Genomic DNA, 23,218 nt, shown 5'->3' with positions numbered 1-23,218 from the left:
CCCGGCTCAGCCACTGCTCTACTAGGGAAGCTCAAGGCTCCCATCTGGGACTCCCCAAAAGCCCCAGCAGGGCTCGTGAGGGAAGTGAGGGGCAGCCTAGCCACCACAGGGCTAGCACTGAAGGAAGCAGGTGGCATGGAGCCCAGGTTCCCTGACCACCTATATGCTGGGGGTCCGTAGAGGGGCAGGAACTTAGGTCCTACTCCCTGTCCCAGCCGAGAGCGATTCAGAGGTCCTGATGCCCTCCCCATCCTATGCTGCAGACAGAGCAGTGCCACTCCTGCCATGGTTAGACACACATTTATTAGTGACCTGGGCCCCAGGCTCCATTTCCAGCACCCATCACACCCCAGGGTGGGGCAGCCGTCCTCCTGCCATCTTTCCCTGCCAAACCCTGACTCTCAAGCAGCTGTGGCAGAGGCTTTTTCTGGTATCTCTGTGTCCCTCTCCTGTGGTTGACGACCCCCACCAGAGCCTGGCTGACTGCTGACTGGGCCCCTCCACTCTCCCCACCAGGGCCACAGCCCCTTCTCGGTCCCGCTTGGCCAAGCTGTTCCCACAGGGTTGGGACTGAGGGCTCCCTCCTCATCCAGCTGTCAAAGCCTGGGCATGGCCAGTGCTGAGACCCTCGCTGTCCCACCAGCGAATCCCTCGAGTTCTGCCCTCTCAGGCTGTCAGCCCAGGTAGGGGAAGCAGAGGTGGGCCGAGAGAGAGGTCACGCTGGGCCCTCCTCCACCCTTGATGAGCCCCTCCCTGCCTGCCCCGAGCACTTGTATTGGTGCCAAGTCCCACGCTGGCTGAGGGCTCCCCGCTGCACCCTAGTCCCAGGGTCTGGCTCTGCTATCAGGAAGCACAGGCAGCAAAACTGCTGACTGCTCCTGACGCCGATGACCAAGCCAACCTGACCGCACCCATGCCTCAGCAAGCAGAGATCTGCCCCCAAACCTTTGACAGCAAAAGGTGACAGCAAAAGGGAGGAACAATGCAAGGCCCAGGCCCCTGAGGAGCCTGGGCTAGGTCAATAGGTGCAGTCCTCTGCCATCTTACCTAAAGTTTTCATCCCAAGGCCCCCATCCTACATCCTGACGCAGATCCCTTCTCTGTTCCCCTCACACCACTGCAGCCCGGGGGCTCCAGCTCATCCTCTCTGCCCTGTCCACCTGACCACCCTCCTGACCACGCAGACTTCCCTCAGCACCCCATGTGCCCTTCCCAGGCTGCCCTGCACCCCATGCCCCTTGGACCCTGGTGCATCTTCATGCAGCAACTGTGGGCCCCCAGCTAGAGCTTCAGCCCCTCTTCTGTCCATCCCATGGTCCTGGGCCCTGGGGGCCATTCCGGCCACTTCACTGGAGCCTCCAGCCAGTCGCTGTGCGGTTGAAGTTCTTGGGCTGGGGGTTCAGCTCCAGGATGGAGCGGACTGTGGGAGGGGGCCGGGTGGCCTCCTGCAGCTTCCGGGCGTTGAAGCGAGGCCGGTACAGGAAGGGCAGGCGGGTGAGGCCGGCTGGGGTGTGCTCCCCACCGCTGGGCCCCGCCAGGCGCCCTCGGGCCTCCGCCACTGACATGCGGTACAGCACGGCATCCCACATCCTGGAGGCCCGGGAGGTGGGGGCCCGGGGTACGGCAGGGGCAGGCACCTCCTGCTCTATGGGGGCGGGCACCTCTGGCTCCAGGCTCTGCCGCGGCCCTGGAGGCTCCGGGGCCTCCTCCAGCAGCTGCTTCTTGAGCCACGTCCAGCCACTGAGCCGGGGCTTGGGTGCAACTTTGGGGACAGGGCATGGGTGAGGGCCTGATGGTGGGGTAGGGGATGAGGCCCAGGCAGGGCTGGACACTTGCTCAGCCTCAGTGGCAGGGCCAGCCATCAGGGGCTCCTCCAGGTGCTCTCCGCTAGGGCCCACGGGGGCCAGGCTGTGCGGTGAGGACTCCAGCGAGCGGCAGGTCGGGGCTATGGGCACCACAACCCTGGCACTAGCCTCTCTGGGCACCAAGGCCTGGAAGCCAGGTGGTGGCCGTGGTACAGGGGGCTCCTCAGGCCAGGGACTGACAGCCTGGGCTGCGGTGGGCAGCGGGCGGATGTGAGCCACTGGGACCAGGGGCTGGGCCCTGGAGGGACTTGGGGTGGCATCTCCATCCTGGCTGTTGGATCCCCCTTCTGGGGCTGTCCTGGGGGGCTCAGGGGTCCCACTGTGTGGGGACAGTGCTAGCTGGATGTGCACCTGGGTGATGTGGGTGCCCCTAGCCACAGGGGCTGAGACAGGGACAAAGCCCCTGGGGGGCGGGGCAGGTTCTGGGGCCGGGGCTACAACCTGGGGCCCCGTGGCCTTGAATTGAGCAGCTAGAATCCTGCGCTGGGTGAGGCCAATGGAGAATGTGGACTTCTGCAGGGGTGACGCCACATGGTGGGTGATGGGGCTGTGCGGGGAGTGGGGTAGGGCAGCCACCGTGCCGGGAGCCTCGGCGGGGCGTGGGGCTTCAGGAAGGCATGGGGCTTCGGCGGGGTGCAGGCCCTCAGCAGCGTGTGGGGCTGTGACCTCCTGGTCATGGCTGGCCTCACTCACGGGGGACAGGGAGGTGCGGAAGGCCCTGGGTGGAGTGAGGTGCGTGCCTCCCATCATCTTCTTCCGGGTTGCCTTCCTCAAGAGCTTCTGCAAGCGCAAGTTGTCCTTCCCTGGCTTGGGCAGCAGGGGTGGTGGGGGTCCAGGGGTTCCCTGGAGGCTTGGGCCACACACCTCAGGTGCCATCGATGCAGCTGAGATGAGCATGACTGTGTCCTAGGGTGGGAGGGACAGCGGTCAGGCCAGCTCTCCTCCCTCTTGAGGTGGGAGGCCTGTGTCTCCCGTGATCCAGGGAGGACCTGGGGCCAGGGGTGTGGAGGCCTGAGTATCCTGCTTCCTGGGCACCCGGAACCTTCCGGGGGCATCCTGAGCTCAACTGTGCCTTGGGGACTTTGGGGTGGCCCCACCATCACCCTAGTGTAGAAATGAGGGCACAGAGGCCGCGTCCTTCCCAGGACAGAGCGAGAACCTGCCTCCAGGGCTCTGTCCTCCATGCCGTCCCAGAACAAAGCAGGCCCCAAGTGCACAGCCTGGGTCAGGCCACAATGCTGGGTGGGCTGGGGTGGGAGACGTGGGTTAGCCCCAAGTGACAGGCATGCCCCTGGCCAGCTGCTGGCCTGGCCCAGGGCTGGAAGAGCAGCTGCCCACAGACACATGAGGGGCGCCCCGTTGTCGCCGGCCCGACCACAGGCGCGTCCGCTGCGAGCCAGTGGTGAGGGGTGGCGGCCAAGAGGCTTGGGAAAGCTGAGGCTGCATCATCAGAGGTAGATCGGCCGGAAGGTGGGAGCAGTTTTTGCTGAGCTATGCTAAATGGGATATTCCCGCAGACCTCCTGTCTGGGGTGGTCCGGCCAAGCCGCCCACCCTGGTTTCTGGGCACCACGTGTTTGCGAGGACATTGACAAATGGCATCTGTCCGAGCCAGAGGCTGTCTGGTTTGGGGAAGGAGGGAGTCCTGGGGGCTGCCGCTGGTGGGGGCTGGCTCTGCCAAGGCAAGAACAGAGCTGCTGGAGGGGTGGGGGCGGAAGGAGCCTGCCTGAGACTTGCTCTCAGCTACCTGCCTCCTCTAGATGACGGGACTGCAGGAACCACGAGAACCCCAGTTCTAGCTCCCGGGATGGGCAGGCTGCTTGGCAGGCAGGCCGCCTTCCCTCCACCTGGAGTCAGGTCTCCAGCCAGAGGTCCTGACCCAGGGCACAAGTGCTCACACTGGGACGCAGGCCTCTGAGACAGGACATCTTCTCCTGTGGTGGAGTGGGGGTGTGGGCAGGGCAGGGAGGCCAGCAGAGAGAGGCTCGGGGAGCAGGATCTGTGGGCTTGCAGGAGGCAGGTCTGTGGCCCCTCCCTGGACCCTAGCCTAATGCCCCCTGCACCCCATGCCTATGTTCCAGCTTCCTGGGTCTGCAGGTCCAGCTGGGTGGCACCCTCCATGTACCCAGGGGAGATTCCAGCCAGACACCCGCCCCCTGGCCCTGGCTAAGAAGTTGCTTCCCGTTGCCAGCATGACCTACCCTCGCCTCTTTGACGCCACCCGCTGCCACCTCCTTTTGCTCCTGGACCCTTTAGCCTCTCTGCCCTTCCACTCTCTGACCACCATCACCACCTCCCCCCCCCCCACCCCAACCCAGCTCTGCTTCTCATTACTTGGGGGAGGAAAGAAACTCCTGATCATTGGCCAAAGGGACTTACCCCTGGAGAGGCCAAGTGCCTTCTAGGAAGTTAGGAGGTTGAAGCACAGCCTGTGCAGAGAGGGCAGGTCACCCCCCAGATCCAAGGGGAAACTGCAGGTCAAGGGCTGATAACGGCCATGCAGGATGCTTGACGCTGCGTCCCCCCTGCACTCTGCTTGCCGCCCCCCACCCCGCCATTTTGTATAATAAAGCTCCCTGTGTATTCTCGTGTGCTGGCTGTCTTGTACTCACGAAGGGGGCAGGGCTGGCCAGGATGGAAAGGTTGGGCCAGTGGCCAGACCATTCCCACACCGCACAGCATACTGTGGCCTCTGGGTTCAGGCAGTCTGACCTGTCTCATGGCCTTTGCAGTATAAGACTCCAGGACATAAGCTCTCTGGTGGCCTAAGTCAGAGCGCACACAATGGGTGGGGTCTGGGCTTCCTTTTCCAGAATGTCTGTGATATCCCTACCCCCAACTTGACTAGCCCAATAGAAACTTCTGTGCCCTGACTGTGCACCCACTGAGGGCAAGATCCACCTTGAGGCCTCCCCCAGCACCACCCAGGAGGTGCTCAGTGAAGGTTTGGTAAACAGACAAATGGGTGGATGGGTGGGTGGATGGATGGATGGTTAGGTGGGTGGATGAATGGATAGATGAATAGATGAATGGATGGATGAGTGGACGGATAGGTGGGTGAATGGATGGGTAGGTGGGTGAGTGGATGAATGGGTGGGTGGGCGAGTGGAGGGATGGGTGAGTGGATGAATAGGGGATGGATGAATGGATAGAGGGATGTATGGATGAGTGAATGAGTAAGCGAGTGGGTGGGTGGATGGATGGATTGATGGTTGGGTGAGTGGATGGATAAGCAGGTGAATGGATGGGTAGGTGGGTGAGTGGATGAATGGTTGGGTGGGCAAGTAGAGGGGTGGGTGAGTGGATGAATACAGGATGGATGAATGGATAGAGGGATGTATGGATGAGTGAATGGGTAAGCGGGTGGGTGGACGGATGGACTAATGGATGGATGAATGGGTGAATAGGAGGGTGAATGTATGGGTGGGTGGGAGGATGGCTGGCTGGCTGGCTGGATGGATGGATGGATGGATGGGTGGATGGATGGATGGGTTAGTGAATGGATAGGTGGATGGATGAATGGAGGGATGTATAAGTGGATGGGTAGATGAGTGGATGGATGGATGAAGGGATGGCTGGATGAATGGACAGACGGAGAGAGGGAGGGATGGAGGGAGGGATGAGTGAGTGAAAGAGTAGGTGTGTGGGTGGATGGATGGATGGAAGGAAGGAGTGATAAATGAAGGGATGGGTAGGTGGTTGGATGGATGGGTAGGTGGTTGGATGGATGGATAGGTGGAGAATGGAGGGATTGATGAATGAAGGGATGGATGCATGGATGGGTAGATGGATGGATGGATGAAGGGATGGATGAAAGTGGATGGACGGATGGATGGATGGATAGGTGGATGGATGGAGGGATGGATGTGTGGATGGGTAGATGAAAGGATGGATGAAAGGATGGATAGATAGATAGGTGAGTGAGTGAATGGATAGGTGGATGGATGAATGGAGAGATGGATGAGTGGATGGGTAGATGGGTGGGTGGATGGATGGGTGAAGGGATAGATGAATGGATGGACAGAGGGAGGGAAGGATGGATGGAGGAAGGGATGAATGAGTGGATGTGTAGGTGGGTGGGTGGATGGATGGATGAGTGGATGTGTGGATGGATGGATGGATGGAGGGAGGGATGGATGGATGAAAGGAGAGTGGATGAAGGGAGAGAGGGATGGATGGATGCATGGATGGGTAGATGGATGATTGAAGAGATGGATGGATGGATAGACGGATGGATGGATAGATAGATGGATAGGTGGGTGGATGAATGGATGGATAGACTAATGATGGATGGATGGATAGCGGGAGGGATGGATGAAACGGAGGGATGAGTGGATGGGTAGGTGGTTGTATGGGTGGTTGAAGGGATGGACAGACGGAGGGATGGATGATGGAAGAGAAGGAGGGAGGAAGGAAGGAAAGGAAATGGTGAAGGTGAGAGTGAATGCATGGGAATGAATAGATGGGTGGATGAATGGACAACTGTGTGAAATAGCAGACAGCCTGGGGACATCCGCCCTCCTGTCCCTCCTCTCCCAGGTCCTGCACTGGGGCCTGACACTCAGCCCTGCAGCCTTCAATGTCTGGGAAGCCCCTTCGAGGAGCAGGCCCCCCAGACTGATGTTCTGGACTTCACTTTGCCATTCCCTTGCCTCCTCGCAGCCACTATTTTCTGAAGGCTTCATGTCAAACCCTGCTTGCCTCATGAATACACACAGTTCAGAAAAGCGAAACCTCGACAGAGCCACCACTCACACAAGGGAGGTGACGTGCCCCCATCCTTTCTCAGATGCCCCGGCCACTGAGAGAGGATCCAGGCCACCCTGCTCAGCTGGGAAACCACCAAGTGACAGCACTCCCTTGCTTTCCCACCTGATCCGGATGGGACGGTGACCAAGGGCAGCTGAGAGGCAGGCCCAAAGGCCACAGCTGGGCACTCAGCACTGGGGTGCAGAGTGGACAGCACCAGAGGCAGGGGGTAGTTGGGGTCAGCAGTGCTGGGGAGGCAGCCACTGCCCGCCCTGCCCCCGACCAGCCCTGGCCCCTTGTCAGATCCTCTGCACCCCTCGGCTCAGCCTCGAGAACAAGGACCCAGGGCCTGTCCCTCTGAGCTCTACCCAGCCACAGCCCTGTTGTGTTTCTGATGCAGCCTCCCCTCCATGGCCACAGCAACTCCATGCCCCTGCTCCTGGAAACCTGGAGGTCAGGCCATGCCCAATGCGGAGGTCAGGAGGCTCAAAAGGCCTGCAGCCTAAGAGGCCCCTGGCCAGGGATGGCAGACAAAGCCCCTAGCCTCTGTCCTGCCTGCCAGAGCAGCCACCTGACACCCTGTGACCCTTGCTACAGGCCCCTAGGACAGCCACACAGAAGACACTCATCATATCTGCAGAACGAGTCAATGAAACTGCAAAATCAGAAGCACTAGGCCTGTGGGGAGGCAGCTACCTAGGGCTGGAGCAGCTCAGTCCCCAAGTGCTGTGTCAGCCACTCCTGTCCTGGGCCTGGCAGTGACTGAGCCCACAGCTGGGTGGAGCGGCCTCAGGCTGGATCCAGCTTGGGCGCTCAGGTCAGCTCAGGGCATGAGGATAGGCTCAGGACCCTCTTGGTCTCCACCACCCCCAACCATGCACACTGGGTGCTGGGACCTAGATTGAGGGGCCCTGGCCACCATCTGGGGGCCACCCAGGCAGGGAGCTGGAGCCAAGACACTCAGGAGGCCGTCCTCCCTCCCACAGCCTGCTCCCCACTCCCTGAGCTTGGCTCAGCATTTGCCAATTTCAGAACCCCCCAATCCCCCAACAACTGCCCTAGAGCCAAGGCCCCATGGTTCGTCCTCAGACTCCTCCTGGGTGGAAATGCGTCCCCAACCCAGGCTGGGCCTCCCTTGTGCCCTGCCCTCACCCAGGTCTACAGTCCCCCAGGAGGCCCCTGCCCTGCCTCCTCTCCTTGGACCACCCCGGTCAGGCCAGATGGCAGCAGGGCGTGGGTTACCTGGTGCAGGCCCTCGAGGCCGCCGGTGCCTGCTCTGTACAGTCCCTGCTATGCCTCAGGCCCAGCGCCCAAGCGGGAGGTCGCCGATACCCAAAATAAAACCTGCTCTATCCCTCTGACCTCAGCCAGCTGGGCGGAGAGCGCCTGCCAAAGCCCCAGGAGCTGGGCGGGCAGCACCCTCCCCTGCTGGCCACATGGGGCCAGTGCAGGGCCATGGCACACCCACCTTTAGGTGCACCCCTCAGGACCCCTGGCCTGGGCGAGGGCTTAGGTGGGCACAGGCTTCCCAGGCCTGCAGACTGAACCATGTGTAACCAGAATGGTGGGCTCAGGGCTCCATTAGAGAAGCCGGCAGAGCCAGCATGGAAAAGGAGGTTGGCCCCACCATGGGAGAGGACAGGGTGGGCCCGCTGACCCCTAGGGACCCTCTCAGGTGCCTCTGAGGGAGCAGCTCTGCAGATGTCCCCAGTGGGCAGAAAGCTGGTCACAGATGTCCAGGGGCCAGGGCTGTACATGGCCCCCAAAGCCTTGCCCATTGAGGACATGGACAGGGAGGGGAAGGCGTGGAGTGCAGACGAAGCCACAGATCCAGAGCGGGAGGACAGGGAGGATCCCAGCAACTCCAGCTCCAAGAGCCTTCCCAGTGCCCGGCACTCAGCAGGAGGCAGGCAGGGGACCGGCCCTGTCCTTTGAAATGGCAGCCTGGGACCAGCCCGCCTTGTCATGTGACCCCAGGTACACCCTGCCTGTCCCTGGGCTCTGCGGCCTCGCTCTTCCATGGAGGGGTGGAATGAGGTGCCAACCAAAGCCTTCCGGAAGGCCCCCGACCCGGCCCCAGGGCACTGGGAGCCCCTGCCGGGTTGTCCTGATGTCCTTGACTCTAAGCCTGGGGAGGACAGGGACCTTGTCTGTGCCTCTCGGGACTCACCCCCTTCCTGGGCGCTGGCCAAGAAGGAACCAATCTGTGCCTCAATCGAAGAGTTCCACAGACACCACGGCCCACGCTCAGCCTGTGGAGTCTGAGGGGAGTGAGGGGGCGGGTCAGGGTGCCAGACTCCTCTCCCCACCTGGTACCTCAGTTTCCCTGATCCAAGAGGCAGGACTATCCAATCTGGTGGCCTCGCTGGCCAGGATACAGGTCATCGGAGGCCAGGAAGGGTGTCTGCTAGTCGGACGGTGCCTCCTGGAGTCTTGAGGAAAGAAAGCCAGTCTCCACACGCCACAATGAGCCTGTGGGAGATGCTGGCACAGATGGTAACGGCCACTGCGAGTGCCCAGGGCCCCGGGGCCCCAGGGTAAGAGAGGGCCTAGAGGGCGGACCCAGACCCTTACCCAGTGAACTCCAGGTGTAGCCCCCTCCAATGGCAGCAGCCCCGGGGAGGTATGGCAGACTCAGACTGCAGCCAGCCTGGCCATGTCCCTCGCCCGCTTATTGTGTAGGCCCCAACAGTGTCTAGCCAGGAAAGCAGAGCTGGCCTCTAAGAGGGTCTCAGATAGGGTGGGGGCCTGGCCTCAGTTCCATGGGGGGTCTCCGAGGCCTCGGGCTGCTTCCTCCCCTGGGGTAGACAGCGAAGGGCCTGGGGCATTGGGCTGGGTGGCGGAAGGGGACCCTGGCTGTGCAGACCCTTTTCCTGGACAAATGTTTACTCCCACAAACATCTCAGAGAGAAGGGGCAGGGGGGATGGGAAACCTGGCAGCCCGGCTCTGGTGACCCCCACACCAGTTTGCCCAAAGAGAGCCTCGGCTTTGTGCCCCAGGGCCACCCAAAACCTTCCTCCTCCCCTCCTCAGCCCATCCAGAATGTACCCGCTGCTGGGAGTAAAAATAGCAGCTGACACCTCCTGGAGGCGGAGGGAGGACCTTGCCTCCTTCTCCAAGCACGTCCTCTGCATCCTGGCCTCCTTCAGCCTCGTCCTCTGGCCATTCCTATACTTGGTAAGGGGCCTGCACGGGCATAGTCCCCCCCCACAAGACTCCGCACACACCCCGGCCACCCAGTCACTGGCCAATGGGCTGCTGGGAAGATCAAATGTCACTATAACACGAGGTTGTGAGCCGGGCGCCAGTGCCTGCAGCCGATCCTGTCCACAGGGAGCTCCAGCCCTTCTCACACTCAACCCGCAGGTGGGTATAGGCAGGAGCGGCCACCCAGGACTGGGCCCGACGGGGCCTCCTGCGTGCGGGTGGATGGCCCCTGGTTCCAGGGACCCTCTGGGGTCCTGGGGCGCCGAGGTCCCAGGTCCGTGTGGGGCCGAGCATCTCAACTCGAAGCATCATGGCTCGGAGCCCCCAGGTGGCTGCTCCAGCGTCCGGAGAGTCTGGGATGCGGACACAGAGGCGTGATGGTCTCAGCACCGGGAGGGTGCAGAAGAAGGCAGAGTGTGGGAGGCTGGGAGGGGGCAAGTCGGGGCTCACGGAAGCCCAGTGCTAGGGAGTGGCCTGAAGGCGGGAGGCAGAGAGGCACGGGGTGTGAGCGGCAGGGAAGACGCCGTGCAGGGGCCCTGCCATGGCTTAGGTTGCCAGCTTGTGGCCGCCATGTAGACATTTGCCCGGGCCCATCCTGGCCTTGCCATGCAGCTCTCGCACCTGGGCCTCCAACACCGCCATTTTGTAGAGACGATAAAGAGGACAGGAGAGCAGGGGCTCCTGTATGGCCAGCCCAGGAGTGTGTCGGGGTGGGGGCGTCTAAAGCCCACGCAGCCTTGGGGGCCAGCGTCTGGAGGTGCAGGACAGAAGTGGACAGGGCCTGGACTGGGACAGGACGAGGCAGGAGTGAGGGGCTGGGCTTCATCGCATCCCCCTGGCTGGAGGGTGGAGGAGCTGGCACTCGTAAGAGCCCCCACCCACCCTCCCTGCCCTGGACACGGTCCCCCTGACTTGTGCCGTCTGATGAGGCCTTAGCTGCCCCTCCTGAAGTCCACAGGGGGACATGGGCCAAAGCAAAGGTTGGATGGGTGGAGAAGAAGTCTGGGGGCATGGTCAGGGCCACAGCAAGCAAGGGACATCGGCTCCTGCCTCCCCACCCTGCCCTGGCCCCTCACCTCCCAAGGTGGGAAGGGTGATGCAAGGAAACTGACCGCATAGGTTATTTTCACGCAGCCCCTCCAAGGCAGGCACTAACTAGACACCTGCTTTGCTTCTCAGCTGTTGAAATGCCATCCCCTGCCCCCAGCACACCCCTGCCACCAGCCCCTCCCCACAACAGAGGCAATGACACAGGCCATACTGGGGGAAACAAAACAGCCTTGTGTTGCTTCCAGGGGCTCAGCAGAAAACCAGGTGCCTCAGTTTCCCCACTTGGAGAGTGGGCCTTTCCCGCCTCACGTCGGGGGGCCTTGAGGTCACCCTGCCTGGAGGTGTCGGGGCATCCATGTGACTCTGGCCTGGGGGAGATGGAAGGGAAATATGAGAAGCTGGGGAGGGCCTGGGTGCCCGAGGGTGAGGGGGCCGCTGTGGGCCAAGGAGGGCTGGGCTGTCACACCCGCCTCACCCACGTCTTGGGTTTCTGGGCAGAAATGTCTTGCCTATTTCTGGACACCTCAGCTGCCACTGGCTCCTTATAAATAACCCACCCCAGGCGAGGGCCACGCTGCCCCCATCTTGTGGCAGCCGACAGGTGTCAGCCTGGCCAGGGTCAGGGGTGGGCACAGCAGGGCGGGGCCAAGCTCCGCTCCCTCCCTTCACTGACCCTCCTCCTCCTTACGGAGGATGGCCCTAGAGGAGTCTGTGGAGTTTGGGGCCTGAACCAGCTGGCAGGACAGCACTAGGGGCTGGTGGGCAGCCTGGGACTGGGTCACACCGGGGGCCTGGGCAACACTGGCTGGTGGGGTTGAGGACTGAGAAGAGCCTGGCCCAGCCGTGGCAGTTACAAGAGGCTTAACCTGAGGGGCAGCAGAGTCTCAGGAAGAGATTCTGGGATAGGAAAAAGCTGCCCCCGTTGCCTGGAAGACAGCTATCTGCTGGGTAATTTTGCATGGAGCTTAAGTTGCTCTGGGAAAATTAACATTCTTGACAGAGGCTTTGGAAAACAGTTCCCACCTCAGCAATGCAACGTAGATGCATTTTTAGCTGATGAACGTGTGTTTTTCTTATACAACACTCCCAGGGGGGACCGTAACTATTGTCTTCGAGTAATCTGTACTGTGTTGTAATGAACTTTGTTTTCTAAAACCCTGGCCAACATGCCGGTGCAGCTGCTCAGAGCCTCCCCAGGCCTGGCCGCCCAGTGTGCATGGTGGCCAGCTCACAGAGAGACGGTCCCCAGCATGCTGGCCTGGCGCCACCATCGCACATGGACAGGGCAGCCAGTCCCGGGCACGGAGCTTCTCCTAGACAGGGACAGATCCAGAGCATCCCCGGGACCAGGGAAAGCGGCCACAGGGAGGGAAATGGGGGGGCTGTTCTGTGGGCTCCTGCAGTCCAAGTATGCCTTGCACAGAGCCCAGCCCGGGGGGGGGTGCACGGGAAGCAGCCCAGACCCAACCTAACGCGCTTTGGGGCTCAGCTTCAATGTTTTCAGGGGACAGGGGTAACGAGACGGAACAGCTTCCCTGCTCTGTGATCTCAGAGGAGGGGTCCTCAGAGGGGTGTGGTGGGACACACTCTGGGCACCCCATAGGAAAACAGGCACAGAAGGGAGCTTTGGGCTCCAATAGGGAAGAGGGGTTCTCATGGGGAATGGTAGGGTGAGCAGATTACTCATCTTGGGGAGCCAGCCTCGGTCATCCAGGGGCTCCCAGGGAGACCCCACCTACACCCACTGGGCAGAGAACACCCAGAGACAGGTTTCAGCTCCACCAGTAGGACCTTTCCAGTGTCTAGAGCGGGCTGGACAGCACACAGCCTGCATTCTGGATGACCCTCCTCGGGGGACGCTGTGGAGAGGATGTCTGCCCTGGGTGGGGGTGGACGCCACGACCTTCCAACATCCCGTCCAGCTCCAAGATTCCAAGCTCCAGGCTGGAGCCAGGGCAGGAAGAGGGGACAGAGTCCGGGGCGCCAAGAGCTGGGAAGGGCCAGGAGCCCTGGAGAAAGGGGGGCCTAAGGAGGTGGATTCGCCCAAGGCCAGAGCTGGCCCCCAAACCCTGCCCGCGGTTCCCCCACAGCGCTGCTCCAAGACCCCATCCCCCATCCTACGCCCAGGCAGCTCGTAACTCTCTTTCCATCCTCTCTCTCTCTCTCTCTCAATCTCTCTCTGCAGAAACCACCCACCTTCACCATGTCTGACGAGGAAGTGTGAGTACCCAGCTGGTGGCTGCCCCCTGCCCGGCTCGGAACCCTGGCCCCTTGGCTTCTGCAGGGCTGGAGCACGCACTGTCTTGCACAAGTCCAAGCAAAGCCCAGCCTCACCACCTCTCTCTCTTTCTTTCTCTCTCTTTCCCTGCCCCACAGTGAACAGGTGGAGGGTAAGTGTAACAGCCATTTTCTTTCTACTTCCTGCTCTAGAAGGAAGGGTCACACTTGGGCAGGGGGCTGGACTGCGCATACCATGTGTCCCCTTGGCAGCCCTACATCAGCTGCATCCCATGGGTGGTTTCTGAGTGACCCCTGGAAAATAGGTGTCCAACTGGGGGGCCTTGTCTTTTCCCCGATGTGTGGCCTCACGGTCCTGAGGGGCCTGCAGGTCAGGCTCTGGGTCCTGTCTCTCCCCTTCTCTCATGCCCACTGTGGGATGTGGGCATCCAGGACCCCCGAGCCCCCCAAAAGCCACCATCATCACTGGAGCCTCTGCCTTCCCCAATGCCTGCTCTGGGCCCGAGGACCCCTGATTCCGAGCCCTTGGGCAGGGGGAGTCGCTGGCCTGTCCAGGGCCGGGACACACTGGCCTCTCCTTCTCCTCCTCCCTTCACGGGCGGCCCCTTCTAACGTGGTTCGCCTCTTTTGTTCTGTCCCAATGCAGAGCAGTACGAAGAAGAAGGTAATTCCAGCAACCGCCGGAAGTCCCCCCAGCCCCTCCTTGGAACTTAACCCCCCTCTCCCGTGTGACACTCACAGAACCCCCTCCCCAGGCTGCTCCAGGCCGCCTTGAGCTTGTCAATCAACCATCCATCTTCCTCATCATTAGTCATTAACAATCACCATTCATCATTAATTAATGATGAATGAGGCCATCACTTAATTAATGATGAATGAGTCGTAAAATCATCACTAACCCCTGTCTCTTTAATCGATTAATATGCATTCATGATCCTTCATTAATCCTTCATCCTCTGTGTGCCATGGTGTGTGGGGTTCGCTGGGGCTGGTCATGAAGGCCTCACTCTCATTAACACCGGCTGCCCCACCATGCCCAGTGCTGCTGTCTCTCTGCCTCTCTCTCTATCTCTGCCCTCCCGGCATCTCAGAGTCTCTCCATCTCTCTCCAGTTCCTTTCCGTGTCTCCGTTGGCACCCTTGTCTCTCTGTGTGCCTGTGTATCTCTCAGCTTCTCTCCGTCTGTATCTTTCAGCCTCTTGGTCTGTCTCTCCCTGCCTCTCTCTCTCAGTCTCTGTCTTTCTTGGCCTCTCTGTCCCCATTTCTCCACCTCCATCTCCATCTCTGTCTCTCTGTGTCTCCATCCCTCCATACCACCCCACCCACCCTGTGCTGTAACCCTGGGTGGAGCCTGGAGCCCCCTCCCTGTGCTGGCCAGGTGTGGTCTGTGGGCGTCTCCATCGTGCCTGGGCAGGCGTGGGCGGGCGTGGGCGCACCTGGGAACCGTGCGGGGCGGTGGTTCTCAGGCCGACGGCGCTGCCCCGGAATCCCTGGCACCTGCTCAACTGGGGAGCGCGTTCACGCAACGTTAACAGGCAGGGCTGGCCTGTGAGGAGTCCTGAGTGCTATGTTTTGAAAATATTTTGAAAACACTTGGCTACCCTAACAACATGAGCAAAACATTTATTTTTCTGCTGAAAAGGTAGAAAGACTCATTTCTGCGAGGGAAACATGGCTCTGGGGAACCATCTTTTCTCTTGAGGCAGCCACGTGGCAGGCCCGGAGGCCACGGAAGGGTCTTCACGCGACATGACTCTGAAGACCCTTCAGTACCAGCCTTGTTTCCGGGTGCACTCAGAGCTGGGGCTTCCCGCAGGCCCTGTGGGTTTTGTCCCCGTTCTCACTTGTGCCACCTGCAGAGCAGGACTTAACAAGGGCCTCTGTGCACAAAGGCCTCCAGGCATGGGAATACCAGGCCCCCAGGAGGGTGGGAGGGGCCTCAGAACCCCTCTCAGGGGCCTGGCCCAGCCCAGCTGACAGTGACCAGCTCTGCTGGTGGGACTCCGTGCTCCCCCGGGCTGGCCGGAGATGCAGGACTGAGCCCCATCTTTCACCCCAGCCAAGCGAGCCCCAGGCCCTCTTCTCCCGGCCAGCTGGCCTCCTGTCCTTGCGGCCTGAGTACACTCTGATCACTGTCTCTGTTCCCTTTCTCCCCCAACCCCGCCTTCTCCTGCTCCTGGCTTCTCCGGCTCTCAGAGGAAGCCCAGGAGGAAGGTAAGTGGGGTCCAAGGCCCCGGCCCCCATGCCCACTCCCCAGCCTTCCTGCCCCACCCAACATTGACCTCCACCTCGCCTCTAAGGATTGCTGTGTGCCCCGTCTAACCTTCTCCTCTCTCCCCCTGCCACCTGCAACCCCCGGCTCTCCTCAGCTGCAGAAGTCCATGAGGAAGGTATGAGGACACAGGACTTCTTGTCCCCATGTGGGGCCCGGGGCCTGGCTGGAGCCCACGTGGGGGTGGGGGAGAGGGGGAGAGGGTGGAAGCCACGAGGTACCAGCCAGCCAAGGGGCCCCCACATGTGGCCCTAATGTAACCCACTAACTGTGGCCAATGCTTGACCAGAGAGAGAATGGGGTCTCGAGGGTGGGCCCCCTTCCCCACAGCCCCCCAGGCAGTAGGGCCAGGGACTCCCCGGATAGGTGCAGGCTGGGCTGCTGGTCAGCAGGGTGTCCCCAAGCATGGGGCAGAGGGGACATGTAGGCCCACCCTAGTCCTCCACCCCAGGGTAGGCAGTCAAGAGCCTCTGGTAGCGTAGACCCCTGGGCCTGGCCAGGATGCCCCGCCACATCTTGGGACAGCACAGAGTGAGAGGAGAGAAGGTGGCTGGGGGCAGAACCCTGCAGCCTGGCACAGTCAGCTCCCTCATGTGCGTGCCCTCATCAGCCCCCCAGGCCCCCTCACAGCCTTCTGCTGTGAGACCCTCGAGGTGCACACAGGCTGGGAGCAGATGGGCGGGCTGGGGTCCCATGCCCAGATCAGCAGGCAGAGCCATCACTGGTGCCCAGGGCTGCCAGCACCCTTGGAGGGTGGAAAGGATCCCATCAGGGAAAGAATGAGGGGCCCCAGCTGTTGGGATGGCAGGAAGTGGGGGTCCTGGGGACGCCTTCCGTGGCCCATCTGTGGCTCTGCCTCCCAGGGCTACCAGCACTGCCTTCGTGGGCCCCTGGTGCTGCCCGGCCAGTATACAACCTCGCACTTGGGCCTTGGTGCCCTGGCCAGAGGCATGGTCACGCTTCTGGGGGCGCCCCAGGACAGACAGGGGATGGGGGCGAGCAAAGGAACGCCCAGCCCCAGTACCGAGCCTGCTCCACCAAGGGCAAGAACCACAACTACCGGCCATCTTCTGAGCCTCAGTTTCCCCACCTGGGGTGCTCCCAGATGCTGAGAGCAGGGTTTGGGGACATGGGACTGGGGCGGTGGCCGCGCCTGGGCTAACTCTGACCGTGTCTTGCTCGCTCCCTGCACGCACCCCACCCTCGGCCTCGAGTGGCGACGGGCCGCTTTTCCATTAACCTCGGACCCTTCTCCTTTGACCTCTGACCCGCGGTTTTGCCTCTTGTTCCGTGGCCTCCTTGGCCCATGAAGTTCATGAACCAGGTACGTGCATGACTTCAATGCCACATGGGCACGTGTGGCCATGTGGGGGGTGCAGGACCCAAGAAGGAACAAGAGGGGCCGCGTAACCCTGCACAGCCTGGCCTGCTCGCTCCCCCACCTCGGCCCTGCCCACCCTCCCTCTCTGCGCTGCCACCGCTCACACTGGTTCTCTCTCCCTCCTGCCCTTTCTGCCCACCATGATGCTGCTTCTGCAGAGGAAGTTCAAGAAGGTACGCCGGCGCTCCCCAGCCTGTGGCCAGAGCCCCCATCCTCCTTTCTGTCCTCTCTCGCTTCCTCCCTCTTGCCCACCCCTTGTGACGTTTGCCACCAACAACTTAACCTGTTCTGGCCTCTGGGCTGGGGACAGAGTGAGGACCCTGGCTTGGGAAGGGCTGGCCGATGCGGTGCAGGCTTCCTTTGGGTCTCCCAGGCAGAGAAGATTGATTCCATAGCCTGGGGACAACGAGGCTCTTCCTGGGCTGCCAACAGGAAGGTGGGAGGTGGGGATGGCCAGCCTTGAGGCCGAGGCAGAGCAGGCCTTGGGAGGACGGTGCTGGGGTCCACTGGGACCCTCTGGATCCACCAGGGTGGGGTGGGAAGAGCACAGGAGAGGCCTCCACCCTGCCCCAGTTAGCAAGCCAGAAGCGGGAAGGTAGGGAGGGGTGAGGTGGAAGGGAGGGTGGAGGGGCAAGTGGAGTGAAGCAGAAAGGCAGGCTGAGGCCCAAGGTGGGGACACTGGGGACCCGGAACAGCCAGGGGCCATGCGTGCAAAGGCCCAGTCAGGTCCCAGCATCCCACCCATTGCCTGGGCCGGAGCCAGACACACCCGGAGTGAGGAGGCCCCCTGGGTGGGCCTGCCCTCCCTGGTAGTGGGGCCGGCCGTACTGGGTGGAGGTCAGAGAGCTGCACATTCAAGTCAGGGGCCCCAGCTGGGGAGTGCTTCTCAGCTCCCCCCATTCACGGGCTGTGGGGCTGAGGGGCTCCTCCCTGCTGGGCCTGAGCTCTTGCATGACTCGAGCCTTGGAGAGGCCCCTGGACAAGAAGGGACGTGCTAGGAGGGGGATGGGACTCCAGCCATGCAGGGAGGTGCCCAGGAGATGGCCTGTGGAGATGACAGGGTTGCTGGGCCACTCTGGAACCAGCACTGAGGCCAGCAGACAGACAGACAGACAGCAAGGGAGGGTGGAGCAGGAGCAGAGGAGGCAGGGCCGCAGGACAGCTTTGCCGCTTGGCTGTGTGCTCGTTCCCCGAAAGCGCTCAGCCTCCCACCCGACCTCGCCCTCTCCCTGGCTGGCCTTCCCACCCGGAGGGGCTCCTCAGCCACATACTGCGTCCAGCAAAACCCCTAAGTCAGGGAGGCCAGGGCGGGCAGCCCATTCATCGTCCTCACCACGCTGTTCCTTCTGGGCCCTTGGCTGGAACGCTCAGGATGCCCCACCGCTCACTCCCAGTGCACACGCGCCCCAAGGCATCCGGAACGGGTGACCTCAGGCCTATCTGCAAAACCGAGAGCGCTGGAGGGCTCTCTGTGGGGTGCAGGGGGCTCCCAGGCAACTGAGGTATCTGCCAGCTAGGAGGACTCAAGGACTAGTGCACCCCAGGCCAGGCACTGGCAAGGCAGGACCCCCACCCCCGGGCCCAGGCCTGCTGGCCTTAGCCAAGTGCAGGGAACAGCGCTGGGTCAGACTCGGAGGACCGAGGGCATCGCGTGTCAACGGCCTTGCTGTCACCTGAGGCCCAGAGCAGGGACTAAAGGGACAGGATGGGCGGGTGCCACTAGGCCAGCGGCAGACCCCCCTCCTGGGCCCCAGCCGGGCCAGGCCAGCCAGGTCCACCCCAGGGTCTAGAAGCAGAGTATATCCTAAAGGAAGCCACCCCTTATTAGGGTGGCCAGGGCAGGCCAGGCCAGGCAGACCCCAGAGGTGGCTAGGGAGAGGTAGCAGGGGGGCCCAAGAGGGGTCCAGTCTCAGGACAGCAGCCATGTGGCAGTCAGAGGGCAGGCCCCAGGGAGGTCAGGGATGAGCGCGTCTGGGCTCCTGGCCTGTGGATGGGGGCTGTGGTGGACATTCTGGACTCAGGCAGGGGCTCCTGGGGCTGAGACCAGCAAGCAGTTAGACATCACGTTGCCAGCAGAGGCTCCTGAGGCCTGAGGGCTGTAGTCATTCCATGAACTGCTGGGTTCCACCCAGTAACACAGCCTTTACAGGAAGGGGTCAGGCTCCGGGAAGCACGAAGTGAAGGGGCTGCACCCATCCCGGCTGCAAAACCCTCTTGGTGGGGAAGATCTCAGATTCCAAGGTTGGCCCTGCCAGACCCAAGAGGACAGACCGGGGGGACAGATGAGACCCAGTGCCTTAGCCCCCCACCTTGCCCCACGAGGTCCCTGCGTCCCTCCTATTCTCCACTAGGTCTTCCAGGCAGGTGCTCCACTGGACACCCAGCCCCTTCCACCCCCTCCCCAGCCATTGATTACCAGCCCCAGCTTAGGGCACTTGTAGGGCCCCACAGGCACACCCTGGAGAAGACAGGGTCCGAGTGAGAGGGGTGGGCCCCTTGCCCGCCACAGGCCCCTTGCCCACTGCTCCCCCCAGCTGCGCTGGCTTTTCTCTTGCATGTGTGCTTGTGCCTTTTGCCACCTGGAAGACACCGCAGACGAGGACGTGGAAGGTAAGGGCCCGTCCCCACCGCCGGAGGTGCAGGACCCTGGCTCTAGCCGACACGAGGGAAAGAGGGCAGGCTGGGGCCTCACGCTGCCCTGCCTCCCTCTCCGTCTGTCCTCTTTCTCTTCCCCTGGCACGGGGGCCTCGGAGGGCCAGGCCTTGCTGCTCCGCACAGTGCCGCTGGGGTCGGGCTGCCAGGGCCTCGGGGGTGCCGCTGCTCCGAGCTTCTGCCACACAGCGGAGGGGGAGCAAGCGGGACCAGCCAGCAGTGCCAGAGCCCGGGCCAGGCACGCCCCCCTCCCCTTTCTGCCAAGCCCCTTTCCTCCCAATCTTCTTTCCGAGCCCCTGTCCTCTTTCCTCCGTCTCCTCCCTTCCCAGCCTTCAAGGACGCTGCCTGTCTCACTCCTATTTCTTCCCTACCTCTTCCTCACCCTTCCTCCCGTTCCCAGGCCCTGAGCTCTTCCCCTCCGACCCTGCCAGGGGCTTTTGCAGGCCTAGAGCGGAAACAGGACCCTCTCGTTTCTGGGGGTTGGGGGTACACCCAGCTGAAAAGGATGGCGGCCTTCAGCGAGGGGGAACCCAGGGCTGCAGGCCGCCCAGTCTCACCCAGGCTGTCTCTCTCCCTCTCCCCACGCTGGTGTCCCTCTCCCCATGCTGGTGTCCCTCTCCTCACGCTGGTGCTGTGCGGACCAGAGGAGAAACCGAGACCCAAGTGAGTGTGGGGTCCTGGCAGGCCCAGCGCCGAGCGTGTTCTGGGGTGGGGGCGGCCCAGTGAGTGTGGGGTCCTGGCAGGCCTGGTGCCTCGTGTGTTCCGTGGTGGAGGCGGAGGAGCGGGCCAGGGCCAGATGCCTGGAGCCTGCATTCGGAGGGACGCTCAGAGCGCAGGGTGGAAGGGATGAGGGTCACCTGGGAGATGGGCTTGGGAGGCCCAGCAGGGTGTGATTTTGCCCAGGGTCATCCGGTGCAGACAAAGAGGGCTTCCTGCAGGAGGGGGCTACTGATGAGGAAGGAGGGAGGAGAGGTGGGTGGGAGAGAGTCGAGGAAGGAAGGCAGGGCACCGGGTGCAGGGAGTCTGGCCACCGCAACACCCCGCGGCCTTTGGGGGACCACATCATGCCCCGCCATACTTCTAGGACTCCCAGAGCCCTAGATGTGAAAAGCGACAGGAAAGTGAGTCCGGAAGTGGAGAAAGGTGGGGGACTCAGCCCAGAAACCCACTTCAGAATGACACCCTGACCGTGTCCAAAAGAGCTTGCTGTGCAGGGGCCCCTGCTCCCCTTTGGGGCAGAATTTAGAGGAGCTTGTCCCCATCGCACCTGCTTGTGAGCACTTCATGCGTTGGTTTTTTTTAACGCAGCTCTTCTGACTTTTCTGCTTTTGACTGGTATTCACAAGCCACAGCACTCGCTACGTGATTCACCCTTTTATCTCTTGAGTACTCTTGCCTGCGTTTTGCTCTGCGTGAAGTGGAATCTTAGAGCATCTTAGCACACACTCACTGTTGGCTCCCACTTGGGGAGCACTGCAGATTCTCAGAAGAAGAGGCCGGCATATTCCCAGCCTTTGCACTGTATTTTTCAGTGATTTTAAGTACAGTAATGCCGGATCATGAGATATTTTCTCATTTTAGAAAAATTGTTTGTGTTTTCATTATGAAAATAAAACACCTCATGAAAGAAAATTTGGAAAATATATAAAAGTCAAATGAAGAAAAAACCTCATCTATAATTCTCCCACCCAGCCAGTCAGACTGTGGAAAAGAAGCAGAAAGAACTAAAAAGCCTTATTTCTTCCTTTTTTCCATGCATAGCGCTTGGAAAAAAAGATTTAAAGTCGGCCCTGTTCTTCAAACATCATACCGTCTCTACAGCCTTGAATTCTGCTTTTTTAAAAATTTAGCACTATTCATAAGTATTTTTCCATGTTTTTACACAGTCTTCTTAAATATTTTGAATGGCCACATAATATTCCATCAATTGGACAAACCATAATTTTCCTAACCATTCCCCTATTGCAGGCTTTCCCCAATATTTTACTATCATAAATAACGCTGGTTGGAAAGCATTTTCCGACTTTAGGGTTATTTCCGTAGGCCACATTCCCAGAACTGGAATTACTGGGTCAAAGAGTATGAATGTTCTTAAGGCTTTGACATCCACTGCCAAATTGCTTTCCACAAGGGCCTGGCCAACGCCGTCTCCTACGTGGGATGTGAGCGGGTCTGTGTCCCACACCCTCCTCACCCAGGGACAGGAACGTGCTTTTACATTGCAACCTCTGATGGATGAGAAACGGCACCTCATGGTTGTTTGGCTTTGCGCCCTAACAGTCACTTGGGGCCAACGTTTCCCTGAGTTTGGGATGGGTCGTCTCTTCTCTGAGAACTCGTAGCTACGGCCATTGCTCATTTGTCTCCTGGTGGAGGAATCTCTGTGTTTTCTTAGTCATCAGTTTGCATAAGGATATAAGTCTTCTCTGTATTTGCTGAAAATATTTTTTTAGTCTTTTTTTTTTTGCCTTTCCATTTTCCGTTTTTTTTTTTTCACATACATAAGTTTTTCATTTGCGTGGCGTCATCTGGCCTTCTTTCCCTTAGAGGCACCTTCTGGTGCTTCTGAGCTTAGGAAACCCTTTTCTGCTCCAGTTTCTGATTGATATTTAGTTCCACTTTCTTCTATGGTTTGTTGGAAAAAATTGTTGTTGTTTTAACTCTTTGCTGCATCTGGAATGTATTGGTGAGAGGAGGGGATTGCACACCCAGCCGCAGAGGGGGCCTCGTTTCCCCTTCAGATTGCTTTCTTCCCAGCCCCCTCTCCTCCTTCCTTTGGGCCCCCAGAGAGAAAGATGAAAGAGGAGCTGGGGAAAGGCACAGGCTCGCAGCAGCCATTCCTGCCCAGGGAGGCCACAGCCACCCACAGTGGCCATAGCTTCTCACCCAACCTGGCTGCATTTATTTATCTGTTTGAGAAGGAAACAGAGGTGCCCTCCCTGGTAGCTGGGGTGCAGTGACATTGCAATGGCCAGAAGCCAAAAGGCAGACAGTGGCGCTGGAAGCTGAAGCCTTCTTGAGGGGCTCAAGCCGCTCCCAGGATGGTGGGCTACAAACTTCATAAGAATAAAGCTGGGGCAAACGTGCCACTAGGTGGGCATCCTCGGCTGGGGGCCAGAGCAGGAGGGCACCAGGGTCAGCAGGGGCCAGTGGGGAAAGTGCCAGGCTGACCCTCTGGGGTAGGTTCCCGGGTCTCTGCTCACGGGCCTCTCTGTCTCCTCTTCAGACTCACTGCTCCTAAGATCCCAGAAGGGGAGAAAGTGGACTTCGATGTAAGTTTACAAGACTCTGGTTAACATGGCCATGGTTTCCCCACACCCCAGCTTTTGGGCTCTAGGCTAGGCCTCAGAAGGTCACTTCCTCCCAAGCAGCCACAGCTGGGGACTCCTGGGTCCGGGCAATTCTACCATAACTTATTTCTGGGCCAGAGGAAACCCCTCTAAAAATAAACATCTCTCTTCCCTTCTCCTCCATCTATCCTTCTATCCATCCATCCACCCACCCACGTAAGCTCCTACCCATTCACCTATCAATTCATACACCCACCCACCCACCCATCCACTCAACCATCTATCCATCCATTCATCCACCCAACCACCCACCTACCTATCCATCTCTCCATCCGTCCATCCAACGATCCATCCATCCATCCATCCATCCATCCATCCATCCATCCATCCATCCATGCATCCATCCTGCCTTACTTCCATCCATCCAACCAGCCAGGTATCCACTCACCCATTCATCCATCCATCCACCCACCCATCCATACACTCACCCACCTATCCACTCACTCATCTCTCCA

General features: G+C 60.4%; 3 protein-coding genes across 6 annotated transcripts in view; 2 read left to right on the top strand and 1 right to left on the bottom strand.

The window, feature by feature from the left end:
* The window catches only part of LSP1 (lymphocyte specific protein 1), a 37,880-nt gene extending 33,428 nt beyond the window's left edge, over positions 1–4,452 (top strand). For all 3 annotated transcript variants that reach the window (XM_058439084.1, XM_032153841.2, XM_032153842.2), the window contains one exon: positions 3,946–4,452. The gene's annotated coding sequence lies outside the window, so the exon portion shown is untranslated. The remainder of the gene's footprint in view (positions 1–3,945) is intronic.
* PRR33 (proline rich 33) lies at positions 282–3,986 on the bottom strand. Its single transcript, XM_058439083.1, has one exon. It carries the CDS (start codon positions 2,760–2,762, stop codon positions 1,347–1,349), a length of 1,416 nt encoding a protein of 471 aa, XP_058295066.1. The 5' UTR covers positions 2,763–3,986; the 3' UTR covers positions 282–1,346.
* Positions 4,453–13,760: 9,308 nt separating the features above from the next.
* TNNT3 (troponin T3, fast skeletal type) overlaps positions 13,761–23,218 on the top strand; it is a 14,997-nt gene continuing 5,539 nt past the window's right edge. The window contains exons 1-4 of one of the 2 annotated variants that reach the window (XM_058439792.1): positions 13,761–13,773; positions 15,305–15,322; positions 20,058–20,076; positions 22,640–22,685. The gene's annotated coding sequence lies outside the window, so the exon portion shown is untranslated. Of the gene's footprint in view, positions 13,774–15,304; positions 15,323–19,347; positions 19,372–20,057; positions 20,077–22,639; positions 22,686–23,218 lie in introns of those variants that run through there. The other variant, XM_032153833.2, reaches the window with a different exon arrangement.

Source organism: Hylobates moloch, unplaced genomic scaffold (genome assembly GCF_009828535.3).
Source record: "Hylobates moloch isolate HMO894 unplaced genomic scaffold, HMol_V3 SCAFFOLD_5, whole genome shotgun sequence".
Taxonomy (NCBI): Eukaryota; Metazoa; Chordata; class Mammalia; order Primates; family Hylobatidae; genus Hylobates; species Hylobates moloch.
Note: the sequence above shows the minus strand (reverse complement) of the source record. Positions and strands in the feature narration are given on the sequence as shown.

What these genes read in the sequence shown, in the direction of transcription:
- PRR33 (XM_058439083.1), bottom strand. Translation starts at nt 2,762, where the DNA reads ATGCTCATCTCAGCTGCATCGATGGCACCTGAGGTGTGTGGCCCAAGC.